Source organism: Gobius niger, assembly GCF_951799975.1.
Source record: "Gobius niger genome assembly, chromosome: 4".
In the NCBI taxonomy this organism is placed as follows: domain Eukaryota; kingdom Metazoa; phylum Chordata; class Actinopteri; order Gobiiformes; family Gobiidae; genus Gobius; species Gobius niger.
The window spans coordinates 29,124,666-29,149,140 of NC_136855.1; the positions used below are offsets into that span (position 1 = coordinate 29,124,666).

A 24,475-nucleotide genomic window follows, 5' to 3' on the forward strand; every position below is an offset into this window, starting at 1 on the left:
CAAATGGATCAGCAAACCGGTCAAAATTACATCCAGGGCATCCCTTTCCAGTTGAGTTGAGGAGGCATTTCCAGAATGATTCTATAGCAGGTCCTTCATCTGCTTCTTGAGGTTGTCCATTAGAGAAGACTGCTGTACAACAATGATAAATAATAATAAGATTCGTTATCAGGTTGTGTCATGTTAAAAACATAAGTGCAACAGAATACAATTGACCACAGTTACCTGTGATATATTAGACTTGGTCCTGGTATGTATCACAAACAGTGTGGCAAGTCTTCTGAGATTCTTGGAAAAAAAATATAAATCTAATTAGGTACATGCAGACAAATAACTACATAAGTTGGCACATTAGGCAGAATAATGTGTACTCAAGTAAAGACAATGGTGCATTAAAGTGACAACAGTACATTATGTCACTACTAAAATAATATAATTTGACAGAAATTGTACAAATATTTTTAAATTAATGTTAAGGTATTGTCCAATAATCTTTCCAATGTTAGTTTTAAACATTGCGTCACTTAAACGTTTACTCAATGTTGGAAAAGTAACTCAATTGACATTTCAAAATAAAAAAAGGAAAATTAGATATGAAACTGACTATTACCCACTACTGTTTCAAGAGATTTAGATTTCGTCTCTTATGTAAGGACATACTTCTTCAGTAGAATAGTTCCATCTTGTTCTATGTTCAGCTCCTCTTCATTTGAGTAAGACATCTGAAGTGGCTGATCAATATCATCTTGCTCAGCTGGAGGTGAGACAGGCTGTACAAAGTCCTCTGGTCTGAAAAACATAAATACATTAGTCAAGTGAATAAAATTACAGTAGTATACTTACCAGCATCAAATGAAATATTCAAAATTACGTGATTCTTTCTAACCTCTTCCCCCTGCAGCTTTAAATGCAGTTCGGCTTTACCCAAATCTAGAAGCTTCTTGACCTGAGAGCTGAAAGCCTATATGTCAACGGCTCATTTGAAAGCTAAAATGCTTATGTAGATGTTTTTGTCACCGCATGTTTATGGGTGGCAGTGGTTAGCATTCGTGCTTTACAGGTAGAAGTAGGGCTGAAAGATATCTCGATATTGATACAATAACAATATAACAACATTAAATGTTTTAATATCGAAAAAGCAACATATATAAATGATATAGATTTTTATCAACAAAACTGCACTCTTTTGTATTGTGATGTTCTAATTTTTCTAAATTATTATTAAAATATTGCTGCTCTCTGTTGTATCAAAGGTTATCTCATCTCTGGAACTCAGGCATCATAACATCTTCCCAGTGGAAAATATGAGATGAGGCGGAGTTCATGTGCAATTTCCCACTCAGCAAGTGGTATTTATCATAGCTACACATTTGATCGCTTATTTGTTGTATTATTGTTTCTTTCTGGCTTTCTTTCTTTTTGTCACTCTTTTGATGCGTTTTTGCCCTTTTTTACATTCTTGTGTGGCTTTTTCCTGTTATTGTCACTCTCTTGTCACTTCTTTGTTGCGTTTTTATCCTCTTTTTGTAACTATTTTCGCACTTTTTCAAGAAACTCTTAGATTTGTGTAAAGCCAAACTGGAGCAAAAGTGCTCGGTTCAGACGGGGGTTAAGAGGTTAAAACCCAAGATATGACATTTAGAAAAATACAGTATTTTCATTTTTAAATTTGAAGAAAGGGTGTTATGCATGTAAAACAAATAAAATATTATATTGGAGCAAAGTGTTTGGATTTTGTCAATTATTTGAAGTCAGGTTCGGACAGACAAAAAGGAAGAGGAATGAAGAAAAATGTGTGTCAAAGACAACACAGCTACAGCGAAATCACATTCGTAAACAAACTGCGCATCGCGCGCCACTTTTCATTACCACAACAAGCTAACGCTAGCTTTCGAAAGGACTTACTTGCAGCACCAGCAGCTGGATCTGTTCTCCTCCGGTGATTGTGCACCTGCGTCTCGCCCCTCCACCGACGTCTGACCTCCCGTTTGTTCATCAGTTGGCTGGATATCATCACGTAAGTACAGCGGGTGTCTTCTTTTAATGTGGCGGTGGCATGGGCGGTGGTAGCAGGAATTAGCCACTAGCAGCCAAAAGCCCGGACTGCGGCTGTGCAGTCTGTTGATATGGCTCAATAAAGAGCAAGCTCATGTCTTGATAAGTTAAAGTGAGGAATAACCATAGACTGTGTAACACGAAGTCCCAATCGCACGCGCACTTCACCAAAGCTAGATACGTACATTCTTAGCTGATGGGGAGGGGGGTGTACAATATTGCTATACGTGTTTAAAGTATGATATGCTGTTAATGCGACTGTCTGTCACATTATCACCCAAACGTAATGTAGGTTTAAGGAAAAAGTGTTCTTCACCACAATTAACATAGTAGTGATTATGGCGATATGACATTCATTGACTTTACGCTCCCCCCTCTCAGTGAATTGGTATCTTCCAACACAAAGCAGAAGCGCCGACTTGGCGGTGTACGAAGGGGCAGTCGTTAAATTTCAAAATTTGATCTTTTCAGGTTACACGTTTTTTTTTTTTTTTGCTAGACAACTTGAAGATCCACCATGGATGAAGAGGGGGCTGATGAAACATATCCAGAGGTGGACAGTGTATCAGTTTCCGTATGAAAAGGTAAAATTTGTGTATTATCGTTTATTGCAACATGCTAAATTAAAAAATAAACTAGCGCGTAGCATATCCAGGGATGCCAACTCTCACGCTTTCACCGTGCCTTCACACGCTCTCACGCCACACTCCTCATATCACACGCTCAACCAAAAAATATCCTTGACTTTTTGAAGTGAGCGGCTGCAGACGCTTTGCTTCGTCTGTTTGCCTGTCCACGGCTCCTCTGGCGTGTGTGTGTCTGTCGGCGGCTCTATTGATGTGTCGGTCGTGAACGGCTCATTTTTTGTATTATTATTTTATTCCTTTTCGGAGGAGGGGCATCATTTAAGTTGTGCATGCTTATTTTGCAAAACAAAAGTCACTGCTGGAGTGGGGCGGACGGAGAGAGGAGTGGCAGAGGGACTGCGAGTGCATGACCCACGGGACGTGAGCGCGGCCTGCGGAGCGCGGCTCTGGGAAACAGCGAGAGAGCGCCCAAACGCTCCCAGCGCCAGCTCTCCCGGGCCATGGGAGGGGAAAAGGCGCGTGGGTTCCGTTTTCCGTTCCGAAAAAGTAGTTATTACAATGAATAATCATTCAAAGTTTAATCATCAAACATGCTCTAACATACTGCAAAATACAGAGATCACATTTTCATATTTTCTAAAGCTTGTGCTGCTTTTTGTTGGTAATAATTGGAATGACTGACGCAGAGAAACAGAGACATTGTGTCATTGTACCTTTTGGCAGGGCTGTAACGATAAAGGGGCCTCTGGGCATTTGCTGAGAGGCCCCATTTGAAAGGGGCCCAGAAATATACTTCTTTAACACCAGTAAATAGACCAGCTACAATTATTATTTATGATCTAAAATGCACCAGATTGCAGGAAATCATATCTGAATTATAAAAAAATTCTTGGGAGAGGACCCCCAAACCCCCCCTTCAGAGTGTCCTCCCACACTTTCAATTGGTTCTGATGGTCATGTGGGGTGGTGCCAAACCCCCTCTGATCCATCATGCAGCTCCTGATGTGCTCAGTCATGTAAAATGTATACTTGTTTTTGGCTTAGAATTTAATATGATTATGAGACACTATCGTCATGAAAAAGGCCACCCAGCTCAGGACCGACCAAAGTCTCACTCCAAAGTTTGGTGAAAAGTTGGCAGCCCTGCATATCCTAATTCGATTTGTGTGATCAGACTAGAACTTCTGATTTGTGTTTAACCTTGACATTTGGTACTTGCACTTTATGTGTGGTACTGGTAATTTTTTAATAATATTTTTCATGAGTTTTGTCAGTAGTATTATTTCTTTCATGTCAGTGTACATTAGCTCTTTTTCAATCAACAGAGCTCATGTACACTTGCACAGCTGAATATTTAGTTGAAGCTTTAACCTCTTAACCCCCAACTGAACCAAGGACATTTTCTCCAGCTTTATCCAAATCTAAAAGCTTTTTGATTCAGACTCAGAATTTGCCTGCCCAGGGACTGCAGGTGGAAATTAGCACAAACTACAAAGCATCTATCCTTTTTGAGTGTGATGTATATTGTACACAATGTCCATGTTTCAATAAATGAATAAACTAAACTAGACTGGCAAGCTCACAGCATATAGGCCAATGTGAGATCTACTTTCAAAGCTAAGACCTACAAAACTCTTCTAAGCTTCTTCGTTGTTTTTGTTTTCACGTTTTAGTCATTGTTGTTGCGTTAATAAATAAACTTGTCATTGCATTTTTGCCACATTTTTTTCACCTTTTCATTGCTTTTTTGTCGGGTTTGGGCCTTTTTTATGTAGTGTAATGTCACTGCGATCAAGCCATAAGAATGTGACCAAGATATGTGAAATAAGCAGCTAAAGCGTAGTGAAAACACAACCAAAAACGAAAATCATAACAAGGCAGAAGCTTAGATGAGTTTTGTAGGTCTTAGCTTTTAAATGAGGCTTATTTTATTCATTTATTTATTTAAGATGGGACAGTGCATATTAATTAACATGAGTCCTCAAAGTCCACATGTAAATATGCCAGAGTTAGCCACAATGGCTAATTTTCATCTGTAGTCCCAGGGCAGGTTGCTGTCTTCAGAACAACCAGCCGAGAAGCTTTTAGATTTTTGTATTATCCGAATTGGAGAAAATGCGCTGGCATATATATTACAATAACTATTTTTAAAATTTGCCGCTGGTGTGAAGATGGCCGTGTTGCCCTGCCTCACTAAGAAGAATTGGCGAGACCTGGGCTAGAAAACCTTTTAAGAAAACATATTATAAATGTTTTGCCCTAACTGGTAGAACTGAGGCCAAATGTCTGTTGTGTTTATGTTGCAGAGTCAAAAATTTGACACTTCTGGTATAGAAATACTTCGAGGCCTAACATTCCAGAGCAGGAGCAGCCGGGAGACGTGCACTGAAGAAACCGATGAATCTGTCTCCTCCCCTGCTCCAGTCTCATCAGCTGCCTCATCAGTCACCTCATCAAGTCAACTCCATCTACAAGTGGATCTCTTGAGTGGTAGGTTAGAATTTTACTTAACTTTTATATACTAAATGCTTATGAGAAATATTTCCATTTTTAGATCATGTTGTTAAAACAGTGTTATAAATAATTAGTGTATTGTTTTTCTTTTGATATAATTTTGTTATGTTTTAGTTTGGTTTGTCTTTTAAGACCGCAACCTCCCTGTAAATAAAGAGGGTGACCCCACTCTGAAAAGCAATCACTAATGTATACCAATATCAACCCGAAAAACATTGAATATTGTCGACATGCTGTTACTAAAAACATGGTCATAGCCATCATTGGCTTACCGCCTTTGCGATGCCCAATCCCGTCAAACCTTGGAAGCTAAGCAAGGAGAGGCCTGGTCGGTACTTGGATGGGAGACCGTTTAGTAACACCAGGAAGCCTAGCGAATGTAGTGAGTGAGTGGTTGGTGGTGGTCGGAGGGGCCGACTGGTTGCCTCGCTTTCGTCAGTCTACCCCAGGGCAGCTGTGGCTACAATAGTAGCTTACCACCACCTGGTATGGGGTTAATGAATAATGCAATGTAAAGCATATTTGAGTGTCCAGAAAAGCACTATATAAAACCGATGCATTATTATTATTATTATCATTAACCTCTTAACCCCCCAGCACCAACATTTTCTTCAGTTCGGCTTTACCCAAATCCATAGTCACCACAGCCTATAGGCCAGTGTAATGCCTCATTTTAAAGCTAAGGCCTACAAAACTAATTTTAACTAAACTTTTTCCTCATGTTGTAGCTGCATTGTATCTTTTTTCTACTTTTTTTATTATTTATTATTATTTATTTATACTTTTGTCGCTGTTTTGACACTTTTTTTCAAGAAGCCTTTAGATTTGGGTAAAGCTAAACTGGGGAAAATGTGTTCAGTTCAGGTGGGGATTAAGAGGTTAAGGTCACCAATGTCCAGACCAGGGTTTCCGTTAGCCGGCTGTAGCCGGCTTTTGGCCGGTTTGAAAAGCAAATGGCCGGTAAAAATAATTTCCATCGGCCAAATTGGCCGACAGTAAAAAAGTGAGAAAAAATATAAAAAATAGAAAAATATATTAAACATGTCACCTAAGTCAGTGACTAACATAACAAAGTGTTTTCGAGACAGGCCTAAATATTAAAAAAGGTTCAATATTTCTATCAAAAAAGTTTTGATTTACGCCTTTAGCCCGTTTTACAAAGCGCAGTCGAAGCGTCATCATCGCTGTCTGGATATGTAGCGCTTTTTCTTCGTGCTTCGTCACATTTTCCAAGAAAACGGCAAACTACAGGTACATTTACTTTTATATAAGTGTGTTAAGAACTCAGCAGCTAATAGGTTTGATTAGGATATTCTTGAAACGCGCGTGTGTTAAGTCAGACTGACGCGCTGTCCCGCAGCGGCTCTTCCTGGGAGAGGCCGGGTTTAGAGGCGCTTCCCTCGGTCAGTCTGCGCAGACGCCTCGGCTCAGTTACCGGTGTTGGAGCCGCTCAGAGAGTGGCCGGGTTTAGAGGCGCTTCCCCCGGTCAGTCTGCGCAGACGCCTCGGCTTAGTTACCGGTGTTGGAGCCGCTCAGAGAGTAGCCGGGTTTAGAGGCACTTCCCTCGGTCAGTCTGCGCAGACGCCTCGGCTCAGTTACCGGTGTTGGAGCCGCTCAGAGAGTGGCCGGGTTTAGAGGCGCTTCCCCCGGTCAGTCTGCGCAGACGCCTCGGCTTAGTTACCGGTGTCGGAGCCGCTCTAAAGCGCGGCAGAGCCAGGTCCGTTTTGAATCGCTCGAGACTGACTTTTGTGACTTTAGTGCTGTCGATTTGTCTCTCCACAATATTTCCGTGCTGAGGGACTTCATCACTATTTTACACCTGAAGCCACGTAAAAGCGCGGAAGGGCATCTACAGCCCCGCCCTCGCTGTGCAGCTGGTCAGACCTGGATAAGGACAGCGTGAGGGTCGTAGATATCGGCTACTTTCTGTCTGAGTTGAAGTGCATATGAGTGGTGTATATCAGCGTGACACCTGCTGCTCCACCGTGTCCACGCGCACAACTTCATGTTTGGATTTTCGCTGTTGCTACATTTTTCTCACGTCAGTCTTTTATTAGAAATAGCCGTGTTTTGGAATCCACTAAAGCGCTCGTGTAGCTCTGTCTAAATGTAGATTGTTGATGATAATAAGCCACGTTCATTATGTATATATTTTTTAATGGCCGGTAATTCTTGCGAATGGCCGACATTTTACGACCCAGCCGGCCAAAGTGGCCGACAAAAAAAAAGTCTAGCGGAACCTCTGGTCCAGACCTAGTTATTGCTTTTCACCTTATTTTATGGTTGAATGATGAAGTCTTTGATTGTACAAGTGAATACAAAATATTCCTATTCTTGTTAAAAGAGTCTTATTAGCAACTTAAAACATATCGCTATGCATCCGAACAAGTGTTCGGATGCATAGCGGAGCCTGAACAAGTTTCAGGCTCCTGAACAAGTGTTCAGGAGCCTTTGTCCTCAACGATCCCTTGTGCGTCAGAGTTAGAAAATAAATACAAATTTAATTTAATTCAAAAGCTACCGTTCATATTGCCTTGAGCAAAACTTCATTGTATAGGACCCTTCTTCCCAGGATTGTTCCTTTAATTTACTGATTGGCTGAACTACATTTTGTTGGTTAAAAGAAAGGTATTATTAACATGCACTATCCCAACCATATAAACCAATAAATAAAAAAAAACGCAAATGGACTTTGGAAAAAAAGGCGATTTTATTACATAAAGAGTGCAAAATTAAGTGGCGCTAGCATCATTTTAAGCTTTACGATGCTAAGTCCCGCCAAAAATAGTGTTATTTACAGAGCTCTAACGAGGCGTCATCATCTACAGAAAAAAGACTTGTTTAACCTAATGTGGATGTTAAATGAGGACAGGAACTGAACCTTAGTATTTTTTAAATTTTGGCTATGGTCCTGACTCCTGGCTAATCATGTTTTAACATGCATTTTACCTTTTTCTTGCAGAGGCAACCTTTTATCAATTCCTTGGTGGTGGTGGAGTGAAGGACGACTGACGAATTTTTTAAAGTCCCATGGCTGACAACAATCATCAAAAGCAGAAGAATCAGAAAAAGGATGTACATACATGCAAATCTGTCACCTTTTGGCGAAATTCACCATTTTGACCTTGCAATACCATTCACGTGAATCGTGTCAATCTGCAATTTAAAAGGGGGGATGAGGTGGAAGTTATACCTCTGTATATTGCATGTTAACCTTTATTGCTGCTTGGATTCATGAAGTATCGAGTGGCAGCGGGCGAAATGCAGTCTGCAAAGTTACGTTGACACTGCGCAACTGTGCATGGGACATGAGCACCAAGCTTTGCAATGACTGTAGCTTTCATATTTGACAATAGCCTCATGAAACGTAAGTGCATCAACAAGCTAAATTATAAAGCTAACAGATAGCTATAATTTACTGTGTGGTGGAGGTTAAACTGACCAGCGCACAGCAGAGACGAGTGCAGCTCACAATGTTTCCACCCCTACATCTGTAATGTGACATCTAAAAATCTTATTAGACAAATGAAATCACACAGTGTACACCAGGCATGAGGGAGAACCCGTGTGAACTAGTGAGAAAAGTGTATAAAAAGTGTAGTGAGGTGTTTTACAGCTTTAAAATGTATATAATAATTGAAATTAATGAAGCTTTCTACTTCGCGGATTTCGCCTATTGCGGGGTTTTTTTGTAACGTAACCCCCTTCGTAAACGAGAGACCACTGTTTACCAATGTATTTTTTTTGTATATTCTATATTCCTACAAATTGTCAATACAAGTTTAACATCTATATTTAAAGGGGCTAGATGCAAGTTTGCCATTTTATACTCAATACTGCCACCTCATGTCATACGTGTAACTGCAGCTTCTATATTAAGCTCGTGCATGACGGCAATTCGGACCCAAAGGAACATGTTTTTGAGTGACAGTGCAGGATTTTAGAGGCAGTTGTGGTGAATAGGTCTGGGCTCATTCTACAAATTAGGACATTGTTGGAACATGTAACATAATTTTAACATTTTTAAACTCTTTATTGTCTCTCTAAAAATCAAAACAGTAATAATATTTTTACCGTTTTATTATGTTTCTGTCCACTCTGTGATGAAACCAAAGCCCTAAGTAGAACTGCAGTTCTTAAAAAAAATGTAAGCCTAATTATAGTCCTGAAATGTAAGTGGTCTTTTAAAAAATTCCCACAAACCAACGCGCTATGACACCATGTTTGTGTTTGCATGTCTGATTAAACTAATGGATGCTCGCACTAAAAGATGGTAAAATTTGATTCAGAGAGATTTGTGGCAAATGATTAACCCTCCTGAAAAATAACTGTTAATTACTGGTGTTGTCACAGGTACTTATGGTAAAGTCCCTTGTCATAATATGGGCCAGTTCCTGTGGTAAATACCTGGTACTTACTGCCTAGTAACTGGTGTTGTTGCTGGTAATGACAATAATGTTCTTAGTCATAATATGGGCCATTTCCTGTGTTAAGTACCAGGTAATTACTGTGTAATTACTGGTGTTGCCACTGGTACTTATGGTAAAGTCCCTTGTCATAATATGGGCCAGTTCCTGTGTTAAGTACCACGTAATTACTGTGTAATTTCTGGTGTTGTCACAGGTACTTATGGTAAAGTCCCTTGTCATAATATGGGCCAGTTCCTGTGGTAAATACCTGGCACTTACTGCCTAATAACTGGTGTTTTGGCTGGTAATGACGATAATGTTCTTTGTCATAATATGGGCCAGTTCCTATGGTAAGTACCAGGTAATTACTGTGTAATTACTGGTGTTGTCACAGGTACTTATGGTAAAGTCTCTTGTCATAATATGGGCCAGTTCCTGTGGTAAGTACCTGGTAATTACTGGTGTTGTTACTGGTACTTATGGTAAAGTTCTTTGTCATAATATGGGCCATTTCCTCTGTTAAGTACCAGGTAATTACTGGTGTTGTCACAGGTACTTATGGTAAAGTCTCTTGTCATAATATGGGCCAGTTCCTGTGGTAAGTACCTGGTAATTACTGTGTAATTACTGGTGTTGTCACAGGTACTTATGGTAAAGTCTCTTGTCATAATATGGGCCAGTTCCTGTGGTAAGTACCTGGTAATTACTGGTGTTGTTACTGGTACTTATGGTAAAGTTCTTTGTCATAATATGGGCCATTTCCTCTGTTAAGTACCAGGTAATTACAGGTGTTGTCACAGGTACTTATGGTAAAGTCCCTTGTCATAATATGGGCCAGTTCCTGTGTTAAGTACCACGTAATTACTGTGTAATTTCTGGTGTTGTCACAGGTACTTATGGTAAAGTCCCTTGTCATAATATGGGCCAGTTCCTGTGGTAAATACCTGGCACTTACTGCCTAATAACTGGTGTTTTGGCTGGTAATGACGATAATGTTCTTTGTCATAATATGGGCCAGTTCCTATGGTAAGTACCAGGTAATTACTGTGTAATTACTGGTGTTGTCACAGGTACTTATGGTAAAGTCTCTTGTCATAATATGGGCCAGTTCCTGTGGTAAGTACCTGGTAATTACTGGTGTTGTTACTGGTACTTATGGTAAAGTTCTTTGTCATAATATGGGCCATTTCCTCTGTTAAGTACCAGGTAATTACTGGTGTTGTCACAGGTACTTATGGTAAAGTCTCTTGTCATAATATGGGCCAGTTCCTGTGGTTAGTACCTGGTAATTACTGTGTAATTACTGGTGTTGTCACAGGTACTTATGGTAAAGTCTCTTGTCATAATATGGGCCAGTTCCTGTGGTAAGTACCTGGTAATTACTGGTGTTGTTACTGGTACTTATGGTAAAGTTCTTTGTCATAATATGGGCCATTTCCTCTGTTAAGTACCAGGTAATTACAGGTGTTGTCACAGGTACTTATGGTAAAGTCTCTTGTCATAATATGGGCCAGTTCCTGTGGTAAGTACCTGGTAATTACTGTGTAATTACTGGTGTTGTCACAGGTACTTATGGTAAAGTCTCTTGTCATAATATGGGCCAGTTCCTGTGGTAAGTACCTGGTAATTACTGGTGTTGTTACTGGTACTTATGGTAAAGTTCTTTGTCATAATATGGGCCATTTCCTCTGTTAAGTACCAGGTAATTACTGGTGTTGTCACAGGTACTTATGGTAAAGTCTCTTGTCATAATATGGGCCAGTTCCTGTGGTAAGTACCTGTTAATTACTGGTGTTGTTACTGGTAATGATGGTAAAGTCCCTTGTCATAATATGGGCCATTTTCTGTGGGAAGTACCTGGTTATTACTGGTACTTATGGTAAAGTCCCTTGTCATAATATGGGCCATTTACTGTGTTAAGTACCATGTAATTACTGGTGTTGTCACTGGTACTTATGGTAAAGTCTCTTGTCATAATATGGGCCAGTTCCTGTGGTAAGTACCTGATACTTACTGTATAATTACTGGTGTGTTAATGTGTAATTACTGTAACTTGTGTTGGGTACCTAGTACTTACTGTGTAATTACTGGTGTTTTATTTAACTCTTGTAAAGTATTGCAGTGTTTTTCTTGTGCTTGAAACTTGTTTTGAAATATGCATTAAATGGTAAGCTCTGTATTGCTACTGTCCTCTCTTTGCTTCTTGTCCCATATTAATAAAGAAACTTGTATTCCCTAATATTGTTTTATGTTTTTTATATTATACACATTCCTTTATACAAGTAGATGTTTCACTGTAACTACTAGAAACTATCACTTGATGATCAAAGAAGTAGGCTACCACTTTCACTAAGAGTTACCACTGTATCTAGGGTATCACAGTACACATCTTGTAATTCTCACGATAGTATATTTAAAGTACCACAATAAGTACCTGGAAGTACAACAGTAATTACTAGTAATTGCCACAATAAGTACCACTGTAAGTACTGGTACTTACCACTTTTAGTACCACAATAAGTACCACTGTAATTACTAGTACTTACCACTTTTAGTACCATAACAAGTACCACTGTTATTACTAGTACTTACCACTTTTAGTACCACAGTAAGTACCACAGTAAGTACTAGTACTTACTACTCTAGGTACCACACTAAGTACCACAGTTATTACTAGTAATTACCACTGGAAGTACCATGGACTTACTGGCCCGTAATGTAAAGTGTTACCGATTCTTCTTCTATACAAAAGGCAAAGAAACAACATACTTACTTTTATGTATGTATAACTTATTTACTTCATTACTTTGTAGCTCCCACAGTATGCTGTTTTGTTCATTAATTAAAGCCCCCTTTTTCGGGGGAATGAACAGTTTTGTCATGTATGAAGCAAGTGCAGCCTCTAATGTGTATGAAATTAATTTAACATTTCATTTTCTGTTCTGTTCTGCTGTGGCCACTTGGCTTGGTGAAAAATGGCTTTTAAGACTGCCAAGAGATAATTCTCCCTGTCATGAGTATTATTGTCTGTATGGAGCCTAACAGTGAAGTGACATTTTGCCCTTCACTAAAACTGCACTGGCTACAGTTTGACGTCACAGACCACTGAAATTCTTTGGCTGGGCTTCTCCGAATTTAGTCCAGAGTGGATGTAGGACACGACTTCTGTTCCGAGCACCAATCTGAACTCCAGAAGCCTGTGGGACTAAAAGCCAGCTGACTGCCACTGAGAGCGGTCATTTGGTGCCACTAGAAGAAACATAAGTGATCGCTCCTTTAATGCGGGCCAGGGCACTGAGGGGATCCCCTGCTGTTAAATCAGTTTTTCCAGACACAACAATCGGTGCGCTGGGACTTGCTGCTGAATCAGTGGTGCCACTGAGACAAACACTATTAATATGTTTACTCCATCATCAGCAGTGGGCTGTGGAGCGCTTATACCCCACAGGGACCGACACAAGCTGCGGGGCTGGAGAAAAGTTTCAATATTAAAATGACTTGTGAGTGAACTTTGGCCAATAGTTTCAATCCATAAACTAAGTGGAGTTAAAAGCACTCCAGCCCACATGGTTTAAGGGCCTATCTCACCTGCCTGGAGACTAGTTGGAGACTCGAGCAGCCACTGGTCATGGAGATGTTCGATTTCAGAAGAGTCTCCGAGAGGTCTACGCAGTCTCAAGCAGTTATGCTACAAATACTATTTGTCGCCCTCAACCGGTGAGATGTTTCTGTGACGTCCCTGCAATGTCTCTGGGACCTTTCGGATTCCAAGGAGATCTCAGAGACACTCCATATGACTCTTTGAGATCTCCTTGGTATCCGACAGGTCTCGGAGACATTGCAGGGACGTCACAGAAACGTCTCACAGGTTGAGGGCAACAAATAGTGTTGACACAACCCTGACACAGCTACTTGAGAACGCAGAGACCTTTCGGAGACCATGCGGAGACACCGCTGAAATCGAACCTGTTCGTTTTCACCAATGCTACATGGAGAATCGCCTTATTGCCAGGGGACGAATCTGAGACATTTCTGTGATTTGTGAGTCTAGTGTCTAACCAGTGTCCAGGATGGTGAGATAGACCTTTGTATGTGAGCAATCAGTCCAAGTCTCTGCAACGTCTCCACAACAAAGCCTCCTGAAACAGCTGAGATTTCAGACGGGGTACACTTCCCTCAGACCAGTGTAAGATATTCATATATTTATACTCTTAAATAATAGAAGCATGTTAATGCATAGCCATAGCTGTCATATATTACTCAGCCTTTAGCCAGGAAATATAGAATTCCATTTTGTGGGGAGTCTTGGAGCACTGGCCCCATCATTGTAAATGTTTTAGTGCTCGGAAAGAGCAGAGGACAGTTCAACGGAAGGAGAACTTACAAACTCTGCACTGAAATATCCCACAGTCCAATCTTTTCACAGTAAGATAGAAGTTCTTACTAAATAAATTGCTTCCTAGCTGCATATGAAATGAATGGAAATCTTGAGCGTTATCTTTAAATAATGGGCATGTGACAACTGCAGAATACTGTTGTTACGGCCCTAGGCCACCAGCTCCTCCATTTTAGCCATATCCCTTTTGTGGTGTCATCTTGTGTGCTGAACCCTACACAGCCATTGGTGGACTGTCTCTGAGCCTGGTTCCTGACAGGATAATGACTGACTGGATAATCCTACTGCTTCCCTGGCCTGTGATTGGTGCGCCGCCCCAGAGTCGGGCCAACCCTGGGCTCCCACCTGAACGGCCACACCCTTAAAGGACCTGCCAATCTGCCTTTCGGGGCTGCTGGGATTTGATGTGAACAGCATGCCCCTTTGCTCTGTGTCTTTGAATGTGTTCTCCTATAGGGAATTTTGTAAAGACACTCGTAGTCCTTGTGACTTAGTTAGAGACTGGTTTTGCTTTTTGTACTTCGTTTGGTTATTAGTTTGAGCTTTGTTTTGAAACCTTTGTTCAATTTACCTTTGCAATCTTTTTTAAATAAATAATAACTTTAGTTTTACCATTTCACGTCTTGGTTTTGTTACTTCCCCTTCACCCTAGCTGAGCTGGGTCGTAACAACCGTGGTAAGGGAACAGTGATAATCTTCAAAGACAGTCTACACAGAAGGACTGAATTTGAATCCATGACCTATCGCACAAACGTATAAACTAGGGACACACATAAGAGTAGACCTAATGTACAGATGTCGGCGGTCCTGTTGTCTGGTGAGTGCCTGCCACTTAACATTGTTTTGCGTATCAATTGAAAGGCAATGTTCTTTGGAAGCATCATAGTAGTTAAGTACCCTACTAGAAAAAAGCTTAATAGAGAATCACCTGAGAGCAATACTGCATATATTCAGAGATGGATATTGTGCCACTGGAAGTAAAATGAGGTCACTAGTCACATTAGTGGCTGTCAGGGTTCACCTTTGACTAAGAATAGCACCATTGTGTAACACAGGCCTCTATAAATAGTACCTAGAAATGGGTTTGGAAAGACGACTGCTCCAAAATCTACGACATGGTTCTGTGGGTTGAAAGAATTAGTGTTACATCAAAAACAGTGGAAGAGAAAGGAAGTCTTGCAATCATTGCATCATCGGTGAAACATCGCATTCTGCATAACAATAGATTGCAGTCACATGTGCTATAGATAGCTTCTTCATTTGTTATTTCAGGATGGACTGCACTGATTGTGTATTTAGATCGCTAAACACCAGCAAAAATAGCAGCCATATACAGCGTAAATATAGAACTGTGGCACTTTTTGTGACATGTCAGAAAGTTGAACAAAACTGCATAAAGTTACTTTGGGACTAAAGTGAGATACTGAAGTGTATTCAATAAAGCAGGAATAAGTCTCTAAACTAAAGTTTTTGCAGAGTCAAAACTGGGTTTATGACTCAGAGGGAATAAAGCTTATCTGTTTATTGCATTGGATTGAATAAGGAATTTCCCAGCCTCCTGCTAAACTGCACCCTATTGCAAAAATGTGTTATGGAAGCAAAAAAATAATAATAATGCATCCGCTGCCTTTGAAAATACATTGTTTCTGCAATTAAAGAACATCTTCTCGACTGTAAATAAATGGAATTATGTAGTGTGTTAGTGTTTCCATAAGTGCGGTACAGGGACGTCAGAGGCACTGCAGGGAGCCTCCACAGCTCACTCACATAAATCAAGTTTAAATGAAATGTGTAGGTGCTTTTATGTATAGCTAATCATTATCAGTATTGGGCCTATGGTTGTCTATAAAACCTGCCTGAATAAGCCTCCATTTCGTCTCTTCTACATCAGTCGTGTGACATTCCTGGCTTGACGACACTGCAGATGTGTTAACAGATCATTATTTCTCAGACATAAGTGAGGTAAGTCTCTCGGTCTGTGCTGGGTCATTATGATTAATCTTATTTGACACTGTCATTTTCAGCGTCACCTAGCAACAGTCCACCTGCATTAGAATGACCATGACAGAGCTGTGCCATCCTTTCTGTAGCTGCCTTTCAATAGACTCGCGCTTCTTCCGTCCTATTTGGAGGACACGATCACGAAGAGAGTGGAAAACGACGCCAGCGTATCATAGCATGAGCCACATTTGACTATATGATCAAAATCAATAGCACTTGAAGGGATGAGCGCTTTTGTTCAGTGATTCCGTGCCACACACGAAGACACGGAACGAATCCTCTAAAACCCATTGATTTGAAAATGGAAGTAAACGTGTTGTTCGCTTGTGCAACAGGAAACAAAAGGTCAGAGAAAATCAGTCTTCATAGACAAATCGCTGTGTACAGAGTGACCGCATCCATTCCAAATAACACCGGGGTTAATTCCTCTCATTGTATCACTGTCGCATTCATTCACAGTGCTGCGGGCAAGTGTAATCCTCAGGTCAAGTGCCGCAATTTGGCTTATCAATGGAGGCGCTCTGGGGGTGCGGCGTCCTTTTGTTACTTTGTTACTAACCACCTCTAATTAACTTGCGACTTATTTCCAGAAGAACTTTTATACACTCAGGTCCAAGTGAAAAAAAGATCTGTTTTGCAATTCTTTATGGAGTGCGCTCACTAAGAAACCACACATAGCGAGACGCACGCATTCACATTCGGCTTCACCCTCTGAAGAAGAAAAGCGCGGCCAAATACTTCTGCCGACAAGTGGAAATTGCAAATGGCAGCGCGCTCAGGTAAAAGGTTGTGACTGAGTTCCTCGCCGTGTTTACTCGGGGAAAATTGGGGAATAACAGGCTGTCATATGGTGACACATCAGCCTTTGTTAAAGATTACTTTGCGCTTGGTGCCGCTCTCTGATGTTCGGCCTCGTGGACAAATTGTTCATTTGGCGACCGCCGACTAAATAGAACCGCGACTTCGGCATGTTGCTTTTCCCCGGAACAAAAGAAGCGGGGCCAGATAGGAATCCAATTATCCAAGTCACATAATAGACGTCTCATTTAAGATGTGCGGCAGTAATAGGAGCGCCGCAATTCCCCCCTGAAGTCAGTTTCTATCAACTGCATCATCTTGCGCTCACCGCTAACTCATCTCTAGCCGTATACGGCAAGCTGTCAACTATCAGAGATCATAATAAATCTTTTGAAAGCGCAGCGTCGAGGAAAATTTACTCACATGTAGCGCAGGTGCGGGTTCTGAGCAAAAGCGCGAGGCTGGATCACCTTCAAGTTGCAGTTCATGATGGTTCTGAAAAAGAGTCACAGGGAGAGAAGAAAGGTGAACCGAGGCCATGTTTACCTCATTTTAGAATCCACAAGCACATGCTTTAACTACTAATCTCACACTACATGCATTATTTGTACTGAGCTGGAGGCCTGCACTAAAATTAATTATGGGGAGACGTGGCAGGTGAGTCGGGGGAAAAATACATTTAGAGATTTCAATTTGAAACTTTTGCTGTAGATCACTGATATGTATGTCATTTTAAGTTTTCACATAAAAAAGGGCATTTTAAACATAAAAATTGCCTATATAGTAACGAAATCTGAAAAATGGAGAGAGCCAGGTTTAAATGATTTTATTTTGTTAAAATATTAGTTTTAAAATAAACAATTTTTAAGTGAAAAAATCTGCCTTGTTTTTGCTGTTAATGGAAAATAAATCATGCACGGGACATTAAAAGATCCCAGTGGGGGGAAAAACAAACAAACTTCAAAACATTGTACAAGATTAGTAATCTCCGGCTTGCTAGCGGACAGAACATCGCAATGGTGGGTTTCTTATTTATTTATGTTTACTCTGACATTAAATATAAGATGTTAAATGTGCATTATGCAGGAAAAAAGGAGTTGATATTAGTGTGTATTTAACCTTGTAGTGACCCAGCAGCTACATGAGTGGTCAACATGGCGCCATTACAGGGGCTACTAACAGGGTGGCACGGTACCACAGCGGTTAGAGCTCGTGCTTCACAGCTAGACAGCGTAGGTTTCCCCTACCACTAAAAACATGTACAATAGGCCTGTATGAATGATTACCACCACCGAGTATGGAGTGAAAGTAAAACTGTCTTATTTAAAGGGCTTTGTGACCATGTCTGTGAAAGGCGCTATGTAAATAAAACTTTTCTTCTTTACTTTTGATCATTCTGGTCTCTACAACGCTCCAGGTTCAATTGTTACCCAAATCTAGAAGCTTCTTGAAAAATCAAACGTCAAAAATAGCGACAAAAACGGGACGTAAATGAGGATAAAATCGCAGCCAGAAAAAGCACCAGAAGAGGGACAAAAATGTAGCGAAACACGCGGCAAGAAGTTATAAAAAAGTGATGAAAAAGCAACAAAAATGCAACAAAAACGTGACAAATGCAACAAAAGCGCAGCTCAACAGGCAACAAAAAAGTTATGAAAAAGCAACAAAATGCTTTAAGATTTGGGACAAGCCAAACTGGAGAATATGCGCTCGGTTAAGGCGGGGGTTAGGAGGTCAACCACTCATACAGCCGCCGGGTCAGTACAAGGTCAAATACGCACAAATGTCAACTTTTTTTCCACATAAAAAGTTGCATAATGCACCTTTAAAGGAGAAAACTAGCTAAAAATCTCAACGTTGACCATTGACTTGAATGGGGACATGCTCATTCTGGTTTCTGATTGGACAATTAACTGGAGGACCAAAACAAAATAAAATATTGTAGAATGTTTTTTGTGAATAAATAAACAGTAAAGTCAGTGTTGGCTCTGTGCATCATTAGGAGAATGTTTCTAAAGTAAAGTCCTGCATGCAGAACCTTTAAAGGAGTTCGGTTTCATGAGCCTTTTTCATTTGATCTGTGTGATCTCATAATAAGGGAACAATGTAACGCTTCAGTGACGCTACTTTTCAAGGAGCAGATGGAGCAACTTCTTTTCATCTTTTTTGTCGGTCGGAGTCAGAATCATTCTCTATTCAAATGACTCTCCTTTTAACTCCGTGTGTACTGCCTGCAGCGGGAGCAAAAATAGACATTCACTTTGAAGCACCATTTGGTAAGATTTGTGAACTTTGCTGAAAAGAGAGCATCGGCTCGCTTTGTGTTAACATCTATAGAGTGAAATAAGTGTGAAATTAAACTTATAGTGGTATCCCAAGGGGCGCTTTGATTAAAAAAAAAAAGTCTTGGTATTCCCAATCTCCCAGTCCGGGGGAGCAACGAGTGTTCCAGGCTATAATGCTAATGACTTTCAATCTTGTAATCACAGATGCCGCTCTCCAAAGAAACCATTGACATCATCAGTGTGCGCCTCGTAAAACAGTGTGCTGATTACACATAGCGCTATGTGCCAATTACCTCCTGAAGTACAAACACCCATTCACAGCGTTTGACAAGAAAATGATCATTCGTCACGGGGGAAAGTCTTTGTGATTCAGGGGATTTTGCTCAGGATTTTGATGCCACTGGAGTTTTTACAGGAGCTGCTTTAATAAGGATTTTCTATATGCTAAAAGATTAGATTAAGTCCAGTCATTTCTTCAGCCTTGACTAATTGCATGAATATGTTTTAATCACAGATGTAACAGCTTTTTATATTTTAACCCATAAAATATGTGAAAGGTTTGCATTTTTGTTTTGATTTCTTGGTTTGATGGGATCACGGAAAGTATTCTACAGTTTTACTCATTTAAATTTTATGAATGTAAGGTTGAAAAGAAAAAGTTGAAAGGGACAATTCCATAATCCAAGAGCAGACCTGCGGCTGTGTCTGTGTAGTGCACTGTTATAACGGTGAACTACACAGACAGTAGTGCAAAATACACAGCAGTGTTGCGCTGTGTATTTTGATTGGAGGGGAGACTGTGGGGGAATACCAGGTAGCCAGGATGAGTGGTTTGTTGGTGGTGGTTTGAGGGTCTGTTGTCAGTCTGATCCAAGTGATGAATGAATCACAAATTGTCCCTTGTGAAGCACTTGGGTGACTCGTGTCATGTGTGAAGTGCTAAACAATTACTTTTCTATTTAAAGAGATCAACATGGTCCTGTTGTTTAAGGTTCATTCATACTTCACAAGAGCTGCGAGAACAAAATGAAATCACTTTTGCCTTGTAGCCATGGAAACGTTTAGTTTCTGGCAACAGTTCCACGGCAACAAGGCAAAAGTGACTTTATGCGTTTTTTAAGTGTGACGTCAGGACTCCCGCTTCCGGGTCCTTGCAGACAGGCTAATATGCAAGAAAAAAAACATTAAAAACTCTTTACTACAACAATCAATATTTCTGAAACACAACCAGGAGCGACTGAACCTATTTATTTCTCAGACTCATTAGCCAAAAATGCCGCACCTACTGCTAAAAAAGTATTATTTACTAAAGTCGGTACTTCCGGGGTTAGCGTAGCTGCTGCGCCGCTAGCATTTATCTCCACTAAACCGGAAGTACCGATTTTAGTAAATAATACTTTTTTAGCAGTAGGTGTGACATTTTTGGCTAATGAGTCTGAGAAATAATTAGGTTCAGTCACTCCCAATTGAGTTTCAGAGATATTGATTGTTGTATTAAAGAGTTTTTTGTAGTTTCTCACACATCTACGACCCCGGAAGTAGAGCTGTGACGTCACCACTTAACAAACGTATTTTGTTCTTGCGGTTCAGTGAAGTATGAATGAACCTTTACTGTTGATGTTGTATACTGCCAGTCCAAAAAAATAATAATTCACACTCTCTCTAATAATTTGTTGGACCACTTTTTGCTTTGATTATAGCATGACAAAAGATCAAGTGTTAATTTTCACCAAAATTTTACATGAGAGTCGGGAGACGGGAGAGTGTGACCACTGCGCATCGCCTTCTCCTGCACATCCCAAAGATTCTCATTGGGGTTGAGATCTGGACTCTGTGGCGGCCAATCCATTTGTGAAAATGAAGTCTCACGCTCCCTGAACCGTTCCTGTCAATGTAAATCCTGACATTGTCATCGGGGAGAAGAAATCCATTGATGGAATAACCTGGTCATTCAGGATAGTCATGTCCTCAGCTGATGTCATTCTTTGGGCACATAGTGTTGCTGAACCTTTCTTTTGTTTGGTGTCATATACAGGCAGTGTTTAAATTGATAACGATCTTAACACTGCAGCAAATGTAAACTGCTTCTTATTCCGAGCAGATTCGTACAATTAGATTACATATTGGCTTCTGTATTCATTTAAATAAATATGTGCATCATTATTCAGTTATTCAAACACAGATGAATATTTTTGAAATGTAAAACAGGCTGAAGTACGTACGCCAAGTCAAATAAAAAACGGGAATAACGACGGTTCACTCAACACACTGAAAGCTGCACAAGGTAACGTCAGTCCTGGGACTGTGGTGCTGGATGCAGACGGAAAGGCGCTCGGTCCCCAGACGAGGCAGCAGCCCAGAGGTGGTGGTAATGAGAAAAATGCTAATTTGGCAGTGGAGATATTGCAGTTGGCCTCCCTGATGAGGGATCAAGGGGATCAGGGGAGAGGGCCAGCTCTGACTTTGGAGGGCAAAGGAGAATACGTTTGAGCGAGAAGAAGGAAAATAGTGAGGAAGCCCGAGGTGCAGCGGGGAATGTAAAGGATGTGGCCTCGCTGCAACCCAGGAAACGAGCACCGGCGAGGAGACAACACGCCAATACCTCACAGTACACCACCAACCTTTAATTCAATTTACCTCACTGCTTTTTGCCTTTATTTGATCAGCCGCTGAGCAGAACGGCAAGGATGCTCTATGGCCGTGTCACTATTAGGAATTAAAGCTGGTTTAACCATCTCCCTGTATTAGGATCAGCACTGCACTTCGGTCCCCTCTTACTCTCTCGCCACAGGAAAAGCCCACTAACACCTTGTCATCTCCAGGGAGAATTAGCTAGATACTGTGACACATGCACAAATATGGGACATTAGTGTCTGACACTCATGGTGTGCAGTGCAGCTGTAGCGTGCACACTCAGGCTGTTAGGACGATTATCCGTAACTTTATGACCACTGACAGGTCATACACTGCACTGATGAATGCCATTACCAAGGCATCCATCAGTGCACAGACATACGCACAAGACTCTGGCCCGAAAGGAAAATTCCTTTGCTTGACTTAAATTGGTGATGTTGTAAATAACATTGTGCTGCGCAACTGGTAGAAAAATGGTCAGAGTTAACAAATCGCAAAGACTACATTTTGAATTAGAATTCTATCTGACATTTTAGTCAAAATTGACTTACTCACATATTGGACCAGCTCTGTGCACAAAGTTTGTAGATTTTGGTGCATTTTTTAAGTTTTTATGAGCAAAGACATGCAGTATTTCCATTTTGTTCTGAGTGGTCAAAACTTTACACCTAAACATCTCAACTCTAACCTTATATTTCTCAGAGGACAATTTGTGTTCACAACCCAATATTTTTTTTACAAAATATCCTCTATTCAGGGTGTTCTGTGTACAGAAACCTACAAACCCTGTGTTTACCTGTTCAGTGTATTTCTCCCTCTGTGGGTCAGTCTGACTGTTGCCAAATCAAGTCAAATTATTGTTTCATTAATAAGAGAGTTGATTTTGTAAATGTTTAAATGAGGAATTTTAATCAGAATGTACAGAGCCACCGTTTATATATATATATATATTTTATTCAAATATTAAGATTAAATGCTTGCACATTTCTCAGAGCCTATTTTTATTCTGATACTGTGATGAACATGTGACAATATTTTGAAATGATGACAGAATCTTATAAATTGCCAAAATCTTGACTCGTTCTTGTTAACCATCTCATCTCATCTTGTGACGTGTGTTTCAGCCCACCCCTTTCTTGCACCTTTGTTGTATTCATGCAAACAATGTCACAAAACCAGCCAAGGTCAGCACATGTAGCTCTTGATGCTAATTGCCAGTAATGTGCTGCTGAACTTCATGAGGCATTAGTGAAAACCATTCTTAAACGGCCCGGGCTCACCGTGGTCACGGTAGAGCGGTGTGTCAGTCACATTAATTTTCTCAGCCTCTGAAAGGGTTTATTTGAAGCTACAAGCTGTTCCGCTCGGCTGGGCACATGTGTGTAACCTGACAGTTGATTTCTCGGTTATTTGACTCATAATCTTGTGTAATTGTGCAATAATCTACAGATGCATGAGGAGTTCAGTCTGCAAAAGCATATGGGTTTGAATGTTAACTGGCAGTCAGTGGGAAAGATAACGGCACGTCTAAATCGACACCATTTTTCTGGCTGTGGCATTGCCTCCATAGAAAGCAGAAAAGTGAGGGAGTTGACAACTTCATAATTGTTTTGTCTGGCTTCTCTTTGATACAGGCGTGACATGCTGGGAGAGACGCACGACTTTTGACACATTGTAATTATGTTATATACTACCACCATACAGACAGAGCTGCTTACCAGATATATTTCTTCAACTTATTCAACATTAAGCAGGCGGTGTACTTTGCGAAAGCTGTATATAGCATCACCAGCCGCAGAATTTCTCGTTATCTGGCCTGTATTATCTGTTTTGATGTGTTTGTATATAGTATATAGTAAGTAGCACAAACTGAAGAAGATCAACTTGCTTGGCCTGTCTGTACAAAATTCTGTCAAAATTAGCTTTTTGCATCCATTCAAATTACATTTCGATTTCTGTAAGTCAAAGATAAATCACATGTCATTTTGCTTGCAGCTATAGTCCCAGGTACTGAAATGTCAAACTCGATATCGATACTGAAAATAAAATTCAATTCTTGATAGTGATTTCGATACCACAGTAAAATAAAATCCCCTTTTAAATATCATATTTGCTGTAGGAAACTCTTGTCTCTCAACATTATATTAGTTTATTCAGATTCACCATGTTCTTGAGACATTAAAGAGACTAGATGCAAGTTGGTCATTTTATGCTCACTACTGCCACCTCAGGTCTTATGTGTAACTGCAGCTTCTATATTAAGCTCGTGCATGACGGCACTTCGGACCCGAAGTACCAGCTTTTTGAGTGACAGTGCAGTATTTTAGAGGCAGTTGTGGTGAACAGGTCGTAGCTCATTCTACACATTAGGACATGGCTGGAACATGTAGGGGGAGGAAAATACATAGTTTTAACATTTTTAAACTCCGTAGTAATAAAGGGTCTCATTTGATGAACTGTTTTTGCACATAGTCAAACGCTTATACTGTATTTGGCAATTTAACCTAGAATATAAAGTGATTACTGACTGGATTTGGCCCAGGCCCATGACCACCAGGTTAAACACTGTCTGTTTCTGCCGTCCTGAACAGTAACAGTCACAGCTGTCACATTTAGGAGCAGAAAAGAGCATAAAAAACTGGCCTTTAAAAATCCTATGAATATATTCATGATTCAGGCACAGACAGGAAACATGTAACTGTACAGTTGACATTGGTAAAATGTCATTTTGTTGAGATATTTTAGGAGAAAAAACGGCTTTATAGCCAATGCTAATTGATACATGTAAACCAATGG

General features: G+C 40.4%; 1 protein-coding gene across 1 annotated transcript in view; it reads right to left on the reverse strand.

Annotated features, from left to right (window-relative positions):
• The window catches only part of ntrk3b (neurotrophic tyrosine kinase, receptor, type 3b), a 252,649-nt gene that overhangs the window by 179,818 nt on the left and 48,356 nt on the right, over nt 1-24,475 (reverse strand). The window contains exon 3 of the mRNA XM_079554795.1: nt 17,184-17,255. Within this exon, the coding sequence (XP_079410921.1) occupies nt 17,184-17,255 (72 nt within the window). The remainder of the gene's footprint in view (nt 1-17,183; nt 17,256-24,475) is intronic.